This window comes from Protopterus annectens, chromosome 10.part0 (genome assembly GCF_019279795.1).
Source record: "Protopterus annectens isolate FY-2018-M chromosome 10.part0, PAN1.0, whole genome shotgun sequence".
NCBI lineage: Eukaryota > Metazoa > Chordata > Ceratodontiformes > Protopteridae > Protopterus > Protopterus annectens.
Genome location: NC_056744.1, coordinates 1,568,557,085 through 1,568,572,307, shown reverse-complemented (window position 1 = coordinate 1,568,572,307; position 15,223 = coordinate 1,568,557,085). Strand labels below are relative to the sequence as shown.

The 15,223-nt window shown below is 44.1% G+C and overlaps 1 protein-coding gene across 2 annotated transcripts in view; it reads left to right on the top strand.

Annotated features, from left to right (window-relative positions):
• KAT8 (lysine acetyltransferase 8) overlaps positions 1–15,223 on the top strand; it is a 317,451-nt gene that overhangs the window by 27,604 nt on the left and 274,624 nt on the right. For both annotated transcript variants that reach the window (XM_044086214.1, XM_044086215.1), the window contains exon 4: positions 8,823–8,876. In XM_044086214.1, the coding sequence (XP_043942149.1) occupies positions 8,823–8,876 (54 nt within the window). The remainder of the gene's footprint in view (positions 1–8,822; positions 8,877–15,223) is intronic.

Here is a 15,223-nt window from a genome sequence, read left to right as displayed (position 1 = left end):
TATGCCATCGTGGTAGCTGCAGCTACTAAGAAGGAGTTAGCGAAGCAGAACTCCTCTGTCTGTTCCCTGAACAAAGTGTCCCGAGCGAGCGACCGATTAGGAAAGTGTGCATTTGCCTCAGCTACGTTTGGATTGAGAGCAACTAATTATATGGCCCATTTTACACAGCTTCAGAGGGGTTTGGTTTCTGAGCTCACCACTTCCCTTAGAGTTGTTGCCTCAGGAGAGTCTTAAACTGGTCTCTCCTAGGCTGTCTACTCTGATTTCCTTGGCTAATGCTTTGATGAGGTTGATCTCCAGCGCTCTGGAAGTCATCTCTCGAGTGGCAGGCATCGACGTTGCCATTCAACGGTATGCCTGGCTTTACCTTTGTGAGTTTGCGGAGTTTGCTGAACCCTTTAAGGTGTCCTTTACTAATGGCCTCTTTGATGGTTCCACTTTGTTTGGGCTGTCCATCAAGTACACCTTAGCCCCCAGTGAGCAGGGGAGTAAGACTCTTCTTTTGGGATCAAGTTTTCTGCTCCCCAATGGTTCTTTTCTAAAATACAGTAAGTAAGGACCAGGTGTGTGTCCTCAGCCTTTTTCAACATCTAGGCATTACAGTGAATCTTCCAAGTCCGTCTTATTCTATGCCAAAATCTGGAGTTCATCCGGGTCCAGTTACATAATATTGGAGACTGCAGCACTGCCTTTCTGCAGGGTCAACTCATTAGAGTTCAGTTCTCTCTCTTGCTGGAGCTAGAGCGCCCGTTGGTTCATTTAATTTTTCAAGCATTAGGTCCAGTGGGGCTGCCATTCAGTTAGTGCCACACTCAAGGTATCACATGCGAGATGTTCATCGTGTTTCACTGCTGCAGTCATTACACTAGGGTTATCCTGCCGTCAGGCGGTCCCGCAGTCTGCTAGAGTTCCAAAGTCTTGGTCCGGCGTCTGTTGCTGTCGCTTCTTTCCTGACGTCAGTGCGCCAGGGGTATATAAGATGCAGCCGACGGCATTTTCTTCTGTCTTTCTTGCCGCACGGTGGCCGAAGCAAAAGCAGTTCGCAAGTGCCGGTCGGCCAACTGCTGAGATTATCAAATTCGAATTTCAATAAAGCTAAGTACCCCATTGGGGAAACTTTTTCTTGCCTCAGTAAAAATTAATAATTGTATTTCTTGTGGGAAGCAAATACCTCCATAAGGATTTTCATTCTTAATGTATTCCATGCCTAGGCCCAGACCACGACGTCACTAGTTGTCGGTTTTGTGCTAGATTTAACAAACGCACCATTAAATGTCGGTTTGATTTTGCTCAGCATTATTTTGGCCGAAGGTTCAATTGCACCATGCCGTCGGAACAACCGACCGGAATACACAAAGACAAGGATAAGGACAGGCATCCGAGGTCCAAAACAGACGAAGCCTCTTCTAGGCCAGTTGCTGATTCTCAGTGAGGTGTTTTCACAGCCCCTGACACCCGCTACCTCAGAGCCACAGGCCACCTCCGACTCCCACGTGGAGACTACTAGGCCTCTGGAAATTTGAGGTATTGGGCCTACGGAAATTACCTCCTCAGGTGGGTCCGGAGCCCCTGAGCAGGCATCTGCTTCTGAGGGTGTTTTCAGACCTTCACAGCTTACCATCAAAACAACAACCTAGTCTAAAACTCCATTAAAGACAAACAAACAAGTACAGCATTCTCCTGGGCAGGCCTCCATGCCTAAGAAACAGATGCTCAAAATGTCCGAAGACCGAATTACTCTGATCAGAGGTTCCCATACCACTACTGATAAAAGGCCTAGGCAGGATACAGACTATGATTCCTCTGACTAGGTTTCTATTTCTTCTGATTTCTCTTCAGATCAGGGATACTGTTTACCCCCCCTATGAGGACTCTGATGCTGAAGAATCAATCCCTTCAGCCTCTCCTCCTGAGGATTACTCTTTTGGGGAAACTTTACATACCATGAGGGAGCATTTCCATTGGGAGAGCCAGGATTATTCAGAATCCAAGAAAAGGCTCAGAGATTTTCTTTTATTGCCTCAACACAGACCCCTCACTATTCCGCCTGTGTTAGATATTGTGGATGATGTGTTCTCTGAATCAAGTCTAACCCCTGATTCTTTGCCCCCAGCACCAGTCAAGCCAGATAGGTACTATAGAGTCCTTGACACTCTCATAAATTTCTTTATACCTGCTGCTGACCCAGAAACTATTTCACAGGGTCCGAAAGGGGTTAAGGCTTCCACTGCTAAAAATCCAGTTCCCTCTGACAGGGATTCTAGAGCATTGGGTAGATGGGGGAAGAAAGTTTACACTTCTGCAACTTTAGCAGTAAGGGCCTTAAATTGCCAGTTCCACATGCTTAAATACCAACAATATTTAATGTCTTTGCTTAAACAGAAAATGCTTACTAGCTCAGAAGGTCCTGACTACAAGGAAATGCAGGATTTATTGCACGCAGCTGAACAAGTGGGAAAACATATTCTGCAATGTGGTTTTGATTCATTAGAGGCTTCTTGTAGAGCCGCAGTTACAGGATCTGTGATTCGAAGGCATGCTTGGTTAAAAGAACAAAGTTTACCCGATCATATTAAGGCCAAATTATTGGATGCTTCTTTACAGCATGATATCTTGTTTGGTGTTCAGGCCAAAGAGGTATTAAAGAAAATGGAGGATAAAGCAAAATCTATGTAAACAGTGAAGGATTTCTTGCAGGTACAGCCTCCTAGATTTAGCAGAAATTGGCCCTTTCCAGTGTCAGACAGACCACAAAGCGGCAGATATACAGATGCCCAAGAGGCAGATCTCAGCCCCAAGGCTCTTACAGACCACGACAGTGGGGTGCTTCAACCCCCAAAGGAGGAGAAGACAAGTCACAACCTTACAGGAAACAGTCCCAATGACTTCCCCTTTCAAATGCCAAGCTCTTACCTTTTGGCAGCTCCCTTGGGGGGGGGGGGGAAGTAGCACTTTTTTCACAAAATTGGCATATAATCACCCAAGACAAATGGGTACTGAATATTGTCTCAAGGTTACAGGTTCCATTTTCACACTCTACCAAGGCTGAAAGGAATGCCAGACCTGCCACAAAATCAATTGGCAGAGGCACAAAAGCAAATTACAGCCCTCATGGACATGAGAGATATTCAAAAAGTGCTAGAACAGGAACAAGGGCACGGATTTTACTCGAAACTTTTCTTGGTCCCCAGAAAGGACAAAGTTTAACACTTACCTGGATAATCCAAAATTAAAAATGTAGACACTACAGCAACTTCTTCCCATGCTGGGCAAGAAGGCTTGGCTTGTTACTTTTGGACCTCAGAGGCATACCTGCATGTCCCAATCAGACAAAATTGCAGAAGATACACCAGATTCATAGCTGGCACAATGGATTACCAATTCTCTGCACTGCCCTTTGGATTATCTACTGCGCCCAGGGTCTTCACAAAATGCTTGGCACCAGTAATTGCATTTTGCAGACAAAAAGGAATTCAAATATATCCTTACTTGGACGACTGCCGTATTCAAGCAGAGGGCAAGGACATTCTACTAAAGCATCTGGCGTTTGTAAAAAGATTACTAATGGGCCCAGGGTACACGATAAACGAAAAGAAGTCAAAACTAGTGCCCTCACAAGAGATAATATTCCTGGGTGCAAGCTTAAATACAACTACCCAGGTGGCTTATCTCACGCCAGACAAGTAAAGGCAACTGACTCAGTATTTCCATTTGATGGCAACAAAAACCCAACTCCCTACAAGAAAAATTCTGCAGGCCTTGGGGGTTCATGGCGTCCTGCATACTACTAATACCATATGCCAGACTGCATATGAGGAAGTTACTATGGTATCTAAAAAGTGTCTGGACTCAACACTTGTCACAGTTTGGAAGCAATAATGCCACTCATTCCCTGCCTACAACAGGAGTTTCGATGGTGGGCACAGGCATGTCACCAGAACAAGGGACAGCCTTTCACTTTACCCACAGCCAGGCAGACACTAACAGATGCATCAGATTACGCCTGGGGGGCACACATGGCAGGAAAATGTATCCAGGGCAAGTGGGACCACAGACCAAATGCATCTCCACATCAATCAGAAAGAGATGCTAGCTGTACAAAATGCCCTGACAGCTTTCAAGGACCTTCTGCATCCAGGACAACTGCTACTAAAGACGGGACAACACCACAGTTTTGTGGTACATAAACAAGCAAGGGGGCACACATTCCTATCCCCTATGCAGACAAGCCATGACTTTGTGGAACACAGCACTGACCTATCAAGTTAATCTGCAAGCACAATTCCTGCCAGGAAAGAAAAATACTCTGGCAGACTGCATAAGCAGAAACATCAAGGATCCTCATGAGTGGAAATTAAATCCACAAGTATTCAGCATGATAACTCAGAAATGGGGGTGCCCAGACATAGATCTCTTTGCCTCCCCTCTAAACTGCCAGTTACAGAAATTCTGCACAAGGATTTGCCACACACAAGCATGGAAAGTGGACGCTCTTTCATTCAGCTGGAAAACTCTAAAAGTTTATGCCTTCCCACCACTGCCTCTCCTTTCAAAGGTACTCCTAAAAGCCAGACTAGAGAGGCCAAAAATGATCCTGATTGCTCTGGACTGGCCACGCCAGCACTGATACCCAATCTTAAAGAACTTGTCTCAAGGCCCAGCATGGATTTTACCTCAAATTCCTCATCTTCTGACTCAGCAAAACAATCCGATCCTGCACAGCCAGTTCAAAACCTTAAATCTGGCTGCATGGCAGATTACTTGGCAAAGCAGTCAACACCTCTCTCTCTAAAGCTGTTTTGGAGGCCAGGAGGCCCAGCACCAGGAAATCTTATTCAGAAAAGTGGAAAAGATTCTGCGCTTGGAACCAGGCTTAAGGCCTTGACCCTCTTGTTCCAAATATTCCTCAGATATTACAATACTTAACTGAGATGCTGGACAAAGGCTTATCCTTTTCATCTATTAAGATCCACGCCTCTGCCATTTCAGCACATTACAACACAGATCCTCCTATTTACTCTCGTCCATTACTAGGGCAATACCTCACAGGGGCTAAAAACATAAGACCGCCCCAGAGAGCACCAACTTGGGACCTCAACTTTGTCTTGGAAAAAACTAACTTTACCACCTTTTGAGCCAGCCAATTCAGCAGAATTAAAATTTTTGTCATGGAAAAATGCTCTGCTTCTGGCAATAACTTCAGCACGAAGAGTCTGAGTTACAGGCACTAATGGCAGTGGAACCTTTCATCATTTTTCATCAAGACAGGGTTTCCTTAAGAACAAACCCTACTTTTTATGCCAAAGGTGGTATCCAGTGTGGCTCTTAACCAAACTATTCACTTGCCAACTTTTTATCCAAATCCCCAGAATAAAGGAGAGAGGCTTCTGCACTCATTGGACATACACAGGCAGTTACGTTTCTACTTGGACAAAACAAAAGCTTTCATGAAAACTGAGCAACTGTTTGTATCATATGCTGCAGGATCACAGGGAAAGGCTATCTCAAAGCAGACTTTCAAAGTGGATAGGTCACTGTATCCGTTTCTGCTACACACAACATGGAAAAACTGTGCCTAACAACATTAGGCCGGATTCTACTAGGGCAACAACTACTTCAGCAGCCTTTCTTAGGGGAGTACCAACCAAGGATATTTTGGAAGCTGCAACTTGGGAGTTCAGTGCACACCTTTACCAAGCATTACCACTTGCCTCTTTACTCTAAATCCAGAGCTGGCTTTGCCGCTGCAGTGCTGCAGGGCCTCATAGCTACTCCAAATCCTTTGTAGACCCAGCCACCCAACCTCAGCTTTGGGATTCAACCCAAGTGTAATGACTGCAGCAGTGAAACACGATGAACATAGTACATTTTTGTACCTACCATAAATGTAGATGTTCGAGTGTATTCACTGCTGCAGTCCAGGTTACCCTCCCTCCATCCCCACTTTCTTGGCTGGGACTTATCTATACCTTTCTATCCTATAAAACCTATGTGGTGTATTTGCTTGTAACTGAAGGTATTGTTTTTTATTTCTTATGTATTGCCTACCTATTTTGGGGCACCTGACATCTGGGGCAAGAAAAACTGAAGAAAATGGCGTTGGCTGCATCTTATATACCTCTGGCGCACTGACGTCAGGGAAGAAGCGACAGCAACCGACGCCGGACCAAGACTTTGGAACTCTGGCCGACTGTGGGACCGCCTGACGGCAGGATAACCCTAGTGCAATGACTGCAGCAGTGAATACACTCGAACATCTACATTTTATGGTAGGTACAAAACTGTACTTTCTTCAATGGACCCTGGCAGTCTGTTGTTCAGCTCAGATTCATTCCATGTCCATAATTGTAAAGGTGACTCAGGTGTGCAGGAATAATTTTGGCTGTTGGCTTCAGTTTCAGGACCTATTTCTAGACAGGCCTTTTTGTCTTCCTCTACCCAGGGCAATAGTGACCACGGACAGCTCCCTGTTGGGGTGGGTGGGCATTTTCAGGGCAGGACAGCTCAAGGCATGTGGTCCCCCACAGAGACCAAATTGCACATAAATGTCCTGGAGATGAGAGCAGTCATCCTAACGTTGCAATCCTTTCAGGAGTGTGTCCCTCTGGGACCATAGCAATTCAAACGGATGATATGGTGGTGGTCTGGTATATTAACAAGCCGGGGGGGGGGCACTGTCTTATCCCCTGTGCAGAGAGGCGTTAAGAGTGTGGGAATGGGCAGTGTCTTCCCAGCACTTTCTCCTTGCAACTCACACTCCTGAAAGTTCCAGTGTGGTGGCGGACAAACTCAGCAGGTCTATCTTGAGTGCTCACTAGTGGTCCCTGAATCTGTTCGTGGCAAATCACATATTCAACTATTGGGGTCAGCCATGCTGTTATCTTTGCCTCCCAGTTAACTACTAATGCAGCAATTATTTTGCCTTGATCCCTCCAGCGGGGGAGTTGCCTAGGGAAACACTGATTCACGATTAGCCTCCGGGACTCCTATGCTTATCCTCCTACTTCTCTAATAAACAAAATCTTACAGAAAGCCTGAAAACCTTGTCTTATCATCATTGCCCCTTTTCTGGACTCGTCCAACATGGTTCCCCTTCCTGAGGTATCTGCCCTGGATACTGGATCCTGTTCCAGATCTCATTTCCCATTCCTGGGGGCTTCCATGCCCCAATCTCCGGACTCTTCATCTAACCGCATGGTTTCTGCAGTTCCAATAATTCTTTTGCAGTGCAGGCTTCCTACTTGGTGAGGAGGATTATCTTGGCCTTTCAAGAGCTATTTGCTAAGAAGTTGTACTCCAGTAAATGGAAAGGTTTTCTGTTCAGGCTAGACAGCGTAATCTGGATCCTTTTTTGACCCCGATGCCTGACATCTTACTCTTCCTTTTTTTCAGACTATCTCGAGTTTTCCTACCATTAAGCTACAGTTGGTAGCCATTTCTAATTTCCATCTGAACGAGGAGCCTACTTTTTCTTTTGAACTGTGCAAAGCCTTTCTGAAAGGAGTTTTTCTTAGACTTCCTATCAAAGATCCTTCCCCCACCATGGGGTTTGACATTGATGCTGCAGTCTTTTATGTAGAAACCCTTCAAACTGGTGGCTCTTTGTGATATTAAATTCCTGTCTTGGAAGATGGCCTTTTTAGTGGCCATTACCTCTGCCAAGAGGGTCTTGGAACTTCAAACTCTAAGCATTAAACCTTCATTTATGATCTTTCATAAGGACAGGGTGCATCTGAGAACAAATCCTTTGTTTATCCCTAAAGTGGCTTCAGAGGCTAACCTCACTCAATCAGTTCAACTACTGGTCTTCCCAAATTTCTAATAAGGGAGAATGTATATTGTTTAGATGTCCATAGGCAGTTACGCTCTTATCTGAAAAGGACTGAGGAATTTCAGAAGTTGGACCAGCTCTACGTGGCTTTCTCTCGAAACAAAAAAGGCCTGGCAGTTCCCAAAGTGTCTTATTTCCAGATGGATTGCTTGTTGTATTTCGCACATTTATCGATAGTAGGCATGTGCAGTTACCCAGACCAGTTAAGGCCCCACTCTACTAGGTGTGTGGCTACTTCTTCAGCTTTCTTGGCTAGACTTTCCTTGGATGAAAATTGTGCTGCCACCACTTGGTCTAATCCTCACACTTTTTGTTTCACATTACAAATTGGACATAGCATCTAGGAACAGGGCTTCTTTGGTTCCTCCATGCTGTGGCATGTCCTTCCTCGAGGCCACCCAGGTTCTCATAGTATCTTGGGACTCTGATCCATTCGTGATAAATAATAACACAGCATCAGACAGAGTTATGTACTTACCTTTACTTGACATCTGTGCTGTCCAGTGTTGTCATTTATCACATTCCCTCCCATCTTCCCCCTTCCTTCTGGGGGCCCCGGTGAGGCTGCAGTGGCTTGCACATGATGGAAGTTTTTGACTTGTTGCAGACATTTGTTTCTGCGTTTCAGCTAGTTTGGCAAACTCGATCCGAGGGTTAGAAGGCAGCAGGGGATTATGGGAAGGGGGAGAAGCTTGAGCTCTGGATCTGATAGTTGCCGGCTTGGTTCCAAGGTCATATCCAAGATCCATTCATGATGAATAATGACACTGGATAGCACAGATGCCAAGTTATGGTAAGTACACAACTCTCTTGTCTGAAGACGTCTTGGCTGTTGAGACAGATATGACGTGTTCATCTGTCTTGTGTATGTTTTTATTTTTAGACAGATGTAAATGCAGTATTAGTTCTTGGTTTACGAAATATAAATTTTTCATGTGTAATGAGGTCAGAGTAGCTCGGTCACTTGTTTATTTTTTTGCTTCTTTCACAGACCTACGCAGAGATGGACCCAACAACTGCTGCTTTGGAAAAGGAGCATGAAGCGGTGAGTATGCACCTTGTATATGATGAGGAAATTTTGCTTTACACTACTGTGCACAGTACTTAGACTGTAAGTTTAAGGTTTTACACACAAATAGGCATGTGTGGCCTTTTAAAATTGTTTCATCATTGTATTGTGTTACTTTCAGTTAAAACCAAGTTGCATAGAAGAAACTTGAGATCTTTGATTTGCTGTAGCACACCTTGTGTCCTATTCAAAACTTAATTTTGTTCTTCAAAAATGTCTTGTGCATTAGGGCATTGATGCTGAATTGTTACCTGTTGTCAAACATTAAGTAGAACAAGTAAGTTTAGAATGCAGTTTTAATGGCTTTGAGTGTTGCATACCATAGCTTGAGGTGCAGCTCAAGGTGAGTGCTGCATTTGTAAAAGGGAAAACCATGCAAATTACTGAGGTGAGTGAGTATTCGTTAAACACCATATTTCTGAAACGACTTAAAGTAGGACTTGAAGGTGTATAGTATACAAGTGCAGAATTATGTGATCCCTCAATTAAATTTTGCTCCTCCTGCATCACTAATGTGAGAAGTGAAAAATCTCTCTTAGAATGATAGCAATTTAATGGGGGGGGGGGGTAGATGGGTAGAAACCAGTATTTTAATTGTTTTATCAGAGTGAAGTTCATCTTGAGGACGTGTGGTTTATTGAACAGTAATTTTTTCAACTCATCATAAATGGTCTAGTTCCCGGTAGATAGTACAGAGCACATGCACACACCCTTTCTGGAACAGGTCGTTGGTGCTTTCACTCCAGGCAGAGTTTGGACGGGTTATTTGGACCAAAGTGAAGGCATGCCACCAGAGTTGGCAAATTTTGCAAAGAAATTGACTAGTGTGTTAGATACTTTATAGTGCATCTGCGTCTGTACAGTGTTAGCCTTTCGGTTTTTTTTTTTTAACACCTTATCATAGACACAGCTATATTTATAAAATAAATCCCATTAATATTTTTCCATTTGTTTATTGTAAATATTGTGTATGCTCTTTCTTCATAAAAACTGTCATGTCCAAAATTACTGAATTCATTCCTTTCCTTAATCCTCCTGAACATTATTTTGCATGTATTCCCACAAATCCCACCTGTTTCTATGTAATCTGCTCCTTCCCTTTTTTTAAAGATCCCTCTTCATTTTTTTTGTCTGTCTTAAAGTATTTAATATTTCAAGTACAGTTTGTTTGGATTTTGGTTTCAAATTTCTAGTAAATTCTTTCTTGGCAGCCAAACGTAGTAATATCTTACTGTGTCTAGGCAATTCAGATCCTGTGTTCCAACTCTACTCTCTCTCTGTTTTATTAGCTGTTTTAACACCTCAAAATCACTGACTGATTCTAGAATTTTAATGCTTTCTGCAAAATAGCTGTCAACATATCAAAGTGATCTTATTTATCTTCATTCTGTTACTCATAATCTATTTTAAGTCTGATTTATGAGTCATGCTAGATGTATGTACTGTAGTGTTGTATTCCCATGCCATTCGCTTACAAGTTTCATTCAGTGTCCTCTTATGTCTGTAACAAGTCTGCTTTTTTATTTCTTGAATAGCTCTCATTTATGTGTCTCTGGATTTCTTTTACAGTATAATAAGGAATTGTACAGCTGCAGCCAAAACGGTGGCTAAATTGCAGGCCTTTTTTCTGAGTATCTTTTTGTAGTCAAGATGACTTGACAGACCCTCCCCAAACAATTTGGTAAATGTGCTGATACTTAAAAAAGTTACAAAAAAAAATAAATCTTCTGACTTTTCTCAAAATGTCACAGACCTCTTTGATACTACAGTCAAGTCATCTTAAAATGTAAAGTATAACCAGACATTTAAAGTTTAAAGCTTAGCATTTCAATACTGTAGTGCTGCTTTTGTAAATTTATCAAAAGAGGTGACAACTGCCTTTGAACCATTGACTGATCTAAATGCTGTCCTTTGATATGAAAGGCATGGCTGCATTGGAAGCAGCAGTGAATCAGTGTATGTTTTCTTCCTCTCTGCAATAAAGATAGTGGAAAACATCCACACCTCTGTGTCTTTACAGCAGTCTGAGCTCTTGACATCCACGTGACTACCCGTGTAAAATTGTCAGCAGTACCTGACTACAAATTTTCTCAGTGTCTGTGGTATGTTGTGCAGGTGTAGACATATTCTTCTGCAAATTGTGAGAAGTTAAGCTTACAAAAGTGAGTGGTCTTTCCCTTCCTTTGATTCCAAGGTGAGGAAATAAAAGTATAAAGTACAAGCAGGTATCATGTACCTACACACTACTAGAATTCATATTGTAGGAAGAAAAGCAACCTAAGAGTTGAGTTAAGTTGTGGGAGAAGGTGGAGTTTTCGTTTAAAGTCTGCCATGTCATTAATCACAGAAAGCATATTCTCAGTTAAGTTTTTCTTCCCCCATCACATCCTCCATTATTTGCCATCTACCTGAAGAATGTGAAGCCTGCTTGGGGTATAGAAATGCATATGCGAACACTTCCAAGCAAAAATCCTAAACCTTCTGGACTTTGCATACTTTGGAGCCATACACATTCTCCCATGGTTTCCTAGTAAATTGCCTTTCCAGTCTGACTTCCAAATCTTTTCTAACCTTCTCTGATTCTTATAGTTCTTGGGCAGTGTTTTATATGTCCTACTGCTCATCCCCTTTTTAACTGAAGCTTCTGTTCTAGATTTCAGAAAACTCTACCAAAGCATTTCTTTTACTTAGGACTCCTCTGACCTTTTTTTTCCCCCTAACGTCTGACATTAATCCGTGGTAGGGAAGGTGGTCTCTAGCCTGCAGTCCAAACTGCTACTTGGTGTCCTAGCACTCTTACCTTTCCCTGTCTAGTTATTTGCTCCCAATAACTTGATTGCTTTACCAGTTTTCTGCTATAAATTTCACCCACCACTTGCCTATTTTCCGTACCCCCTACTTGTTGTTGTGTCTTTTGGCTTTTCCCGGTTAGGGGTCGCCACAGAGGAACTCTGGTCCGCTAATGATTGGCAGTAGATTTTTACGTGCCGAGTTGCCAGCTCTGACGCACAACCTTCAACGAAGGTACGCCCATTCACGCATGTCTCCACACAGAAGATGCTCTAGCTGAGAATCGAACAGGACAGCATCTTACTGTGAGGCGACAACGCTACCGCAGCACCACCACAGCAGTAATGTAATCAACCCTATTGGCAAAATTGGCTTTCTCCATCACCATGTTGGCTTAATTCTTAGAATACCTTCTGCAACTTTAGGAGTATATTATTCTCTAATGGTGGTTGTTTATTTTCCTTAAGGTTCTGCATCAAATATCCCACACAAACCGTATTTCTTGATTCACTCTAAAATGTCCCTTCAAATTGGGTAATTCTAAACCACCTTGTTCTGTTGGATCAACGTATCCCACTTAACCCTTGCTCCCTTCCCCTCCCAGATAAATTCCTTCAGCCCTTTAAAGGAGAACCGCACCCACAGACTCAAAAATCGTACGTATTTCATCATGGTTTGGTGTTTCCTACATTTTAACACCACTCTGGGAAGGTTTTTAAATTATTTTTAGAATTTTGAATTTCTGAGTCTGACTACATGTGGTCTGGCATCTTGAAGTAATTCTGATTGTTTAGTCTGCCTCTAGGTATCCCACAGTTCAGTGCTTGTCTGTTTAAAAAAAAAAAAATCACTCTTTCTTCCTAAAGTTCCTGTCACTTTATTGATTTTACACATGTACACTGCTGTCTTTCAGTCGGTTAAACATTTCATGCCGTTCAATGACTACTTCAGCAAACTGCAAATGCCGTCTTTCAAAAGTGATTTTTTTACTGCTGCTTCTTTTTATAATGGCTAAACGGCAGTCTTTTGTGAAGCCTGGATTGTACTACTTTGACTCATCCCCCATCCCCCCTTTCACACCTAACTTCCTTAGCTGTCAAAGTGTTAAGAGCAATTTGAGCGGTTTCCTTGTGTGATTGACAGCTCACAACAAGAGACTTGACTAGTGTACGGTTCCCTTTGTTCTAGCCTTTACTTTCTGTATGGGTAGGGGGAAGGACTAGGGAGCTGTGACATCGCAGCATGGGTTTTTTTTTTTTTTTTTTTTTTAGGACTGTTGTGGTGTTGTCAGTTTGGGGAGAGTTTTCTGGCCAATGATGACGGCAATGAATTGGAGACTGCAGCAAGCTTTTCCAGGGTGGAGTAAAACTGCAAAGTGAAACCACCACAGTACAGTAAGGCACTGTTCTAGTGGAGTGAAAGTCTATTTAAAATATTTTAAATCCTGTATTGTTTGTTCATAGCAGGGGCGGTAAATAGAGAGAAAAAGGACAGAGAAATTGAGCATTCAAAAATAGAATTCCACTGTCCTGAATATTGTCCACACATTCTCTGGTTGATAAAAATATCCCTGACCTGTATATAAAATTAAAGGACTAGAAACATTTTCACTGCTTGTATCTTACTATCAGTGTCACTTAACAAGACCAATTATTTTGTGGGTACATGATTTATTGCTATGGCCTCTGTTTTATCTTCAGTAGAAAAGACTTGAAACCATCTCAAAATGTTCATGACACTGAGATATTTTTTTCTAGATTTTTCAAGTATAAAATAATGTCATCTGCAAGTAAAAGCTATCTTTTCTTGAATAGTTATTTTTCTTTCCCATTGACTCTAGTTATGAAGCAAATAACAAAGGGGAAACAGGGCACAACTTACGGAGGAGAACCTTCCCACTCTTGCCTCTAATCCTTCACATATCTTCCTAATTAACCTTGTTATTGCATCAGAGAATGCAGATGCTTCCATTGACTATGTCTAAAGAGGTAAAGGTCTCAGGCTTCAAGAAGTGTGACTCGTGCTGTCAGAAGATGTCTCTGACAGACGGTCACACTTCTTGTGTTTACTGCCTGGGGCCTTTACACCTGCAGGACTCCTGTGCTATACGCCACTCTTTTAGCCAGAGAGTCCTGCAGGAGAGGAGGAACAAGTTGATCCTCCGTGGCTTATTGAAGCCAGAAGGTTCACCGACAAAGACTGGGTCGGGTAAACCTTCCAAGCCACCTAAGGTTTAGGCTCAGGTAGTTAAGCCTTCCCCGGTGGCTTCGACTCCTTCGGAGTCGAGATCGGCTCCGGCTGGAGCCGATCTTTCTACGACTGATATTGTAGTGTCAGTTCCGTCCGGCTCCGATACACAGTCTCCAGTTTCCTTGTCAGCACCGGCTGGTGCCGAGGTGTTATCCAGCATCGGAGCTGATAAGTCTTCGGCTCCATCTGGAACCGAGAAGTCGTCCACTCCGATGGCTCCGTCCAGGAGGAGATCTCGGTCCCCTTCTCTGGAGTCGATTCGCTCGGCTCCGAGGTCTCCTCTTTTATCGGAACGGAGTCATCGGAGCCGATCTTCGAGATCTTCCAGGCTGTCAAACCACGATTTAGAGAGGGTGGTAAGTAGGCTGTTGAAGTCACAGGCACTAGCCCAAATGCTCCATAGCCCGTCTCAACAGACTTCGGCTATTGCTCTTCCCCCTGAACTTCCTCCTCCGACTCTCCTCCAGAGTTCGGAGCCGGAGCTTTTCGGAACAGTGACCGTGTCAGCGCCGGGGCCGATACATCCCCTTTCGGCTCTGCCTCGGCCCGATCTCCTCCATGAGACCTTCCTTGGAGGGATCCGGTCGTCGAGTTTCCTTGTCGGCTCGAGGGGCTAGTGGCATCGGACCCTTGTCCGACCCCGCTCTCCCTCTCGGAGCTTCGGCTTTGGTGAGCTCTGCATCGACATCGGCCTCGGAGCCTTCTTTTTCAGTGGAGCCGGGAATTCCTGTATCTTCGGAGCAGGAGTCTTCCGGTCTCCCTGGGAGAGGAGCCTTTGAGGTGATGAGGAGTGTCCTGGCACCTGAGCCAGGTCAACGGTCCATTCCTTTAGCTCCTCCCTCTTCGGTGCCTGTTGATGTCTCTTGCCAGTCTCTTGCTCCCAGGCCCAGAGATCCATCGCCCCAGGTTTCCCCATTGGGAATGACTTCCTCTTCCGAGGTTTCTCCTGATCCCGCAGGAGAACCCCCGCGCAAGAGGACGTGCAAGAGGAAACACACAGACTCCCCTGAGTCTACCACATCGGATACCGACTTAGATGAGTCGGAGGGTTCCCCCCGGTCCCCCTCTGAGGATGTCTCCTTTTCAGACATCCTGGAACTCCTCAAACAGAGGGGGAACTGGCCTTCCATTGACCCCTCCGAAGATGAGTCGGTATACCTGGAGGCATTTGGATCTCGACGCTCCACCTCCTGGGTGTCTCCGCCTTTCGACCCACTCATGCAGGTAGTGGCTCGGAAGGCATGGGCAGCCCCAGATTCTGTGGAACCTGTCCCCAGGAGGCC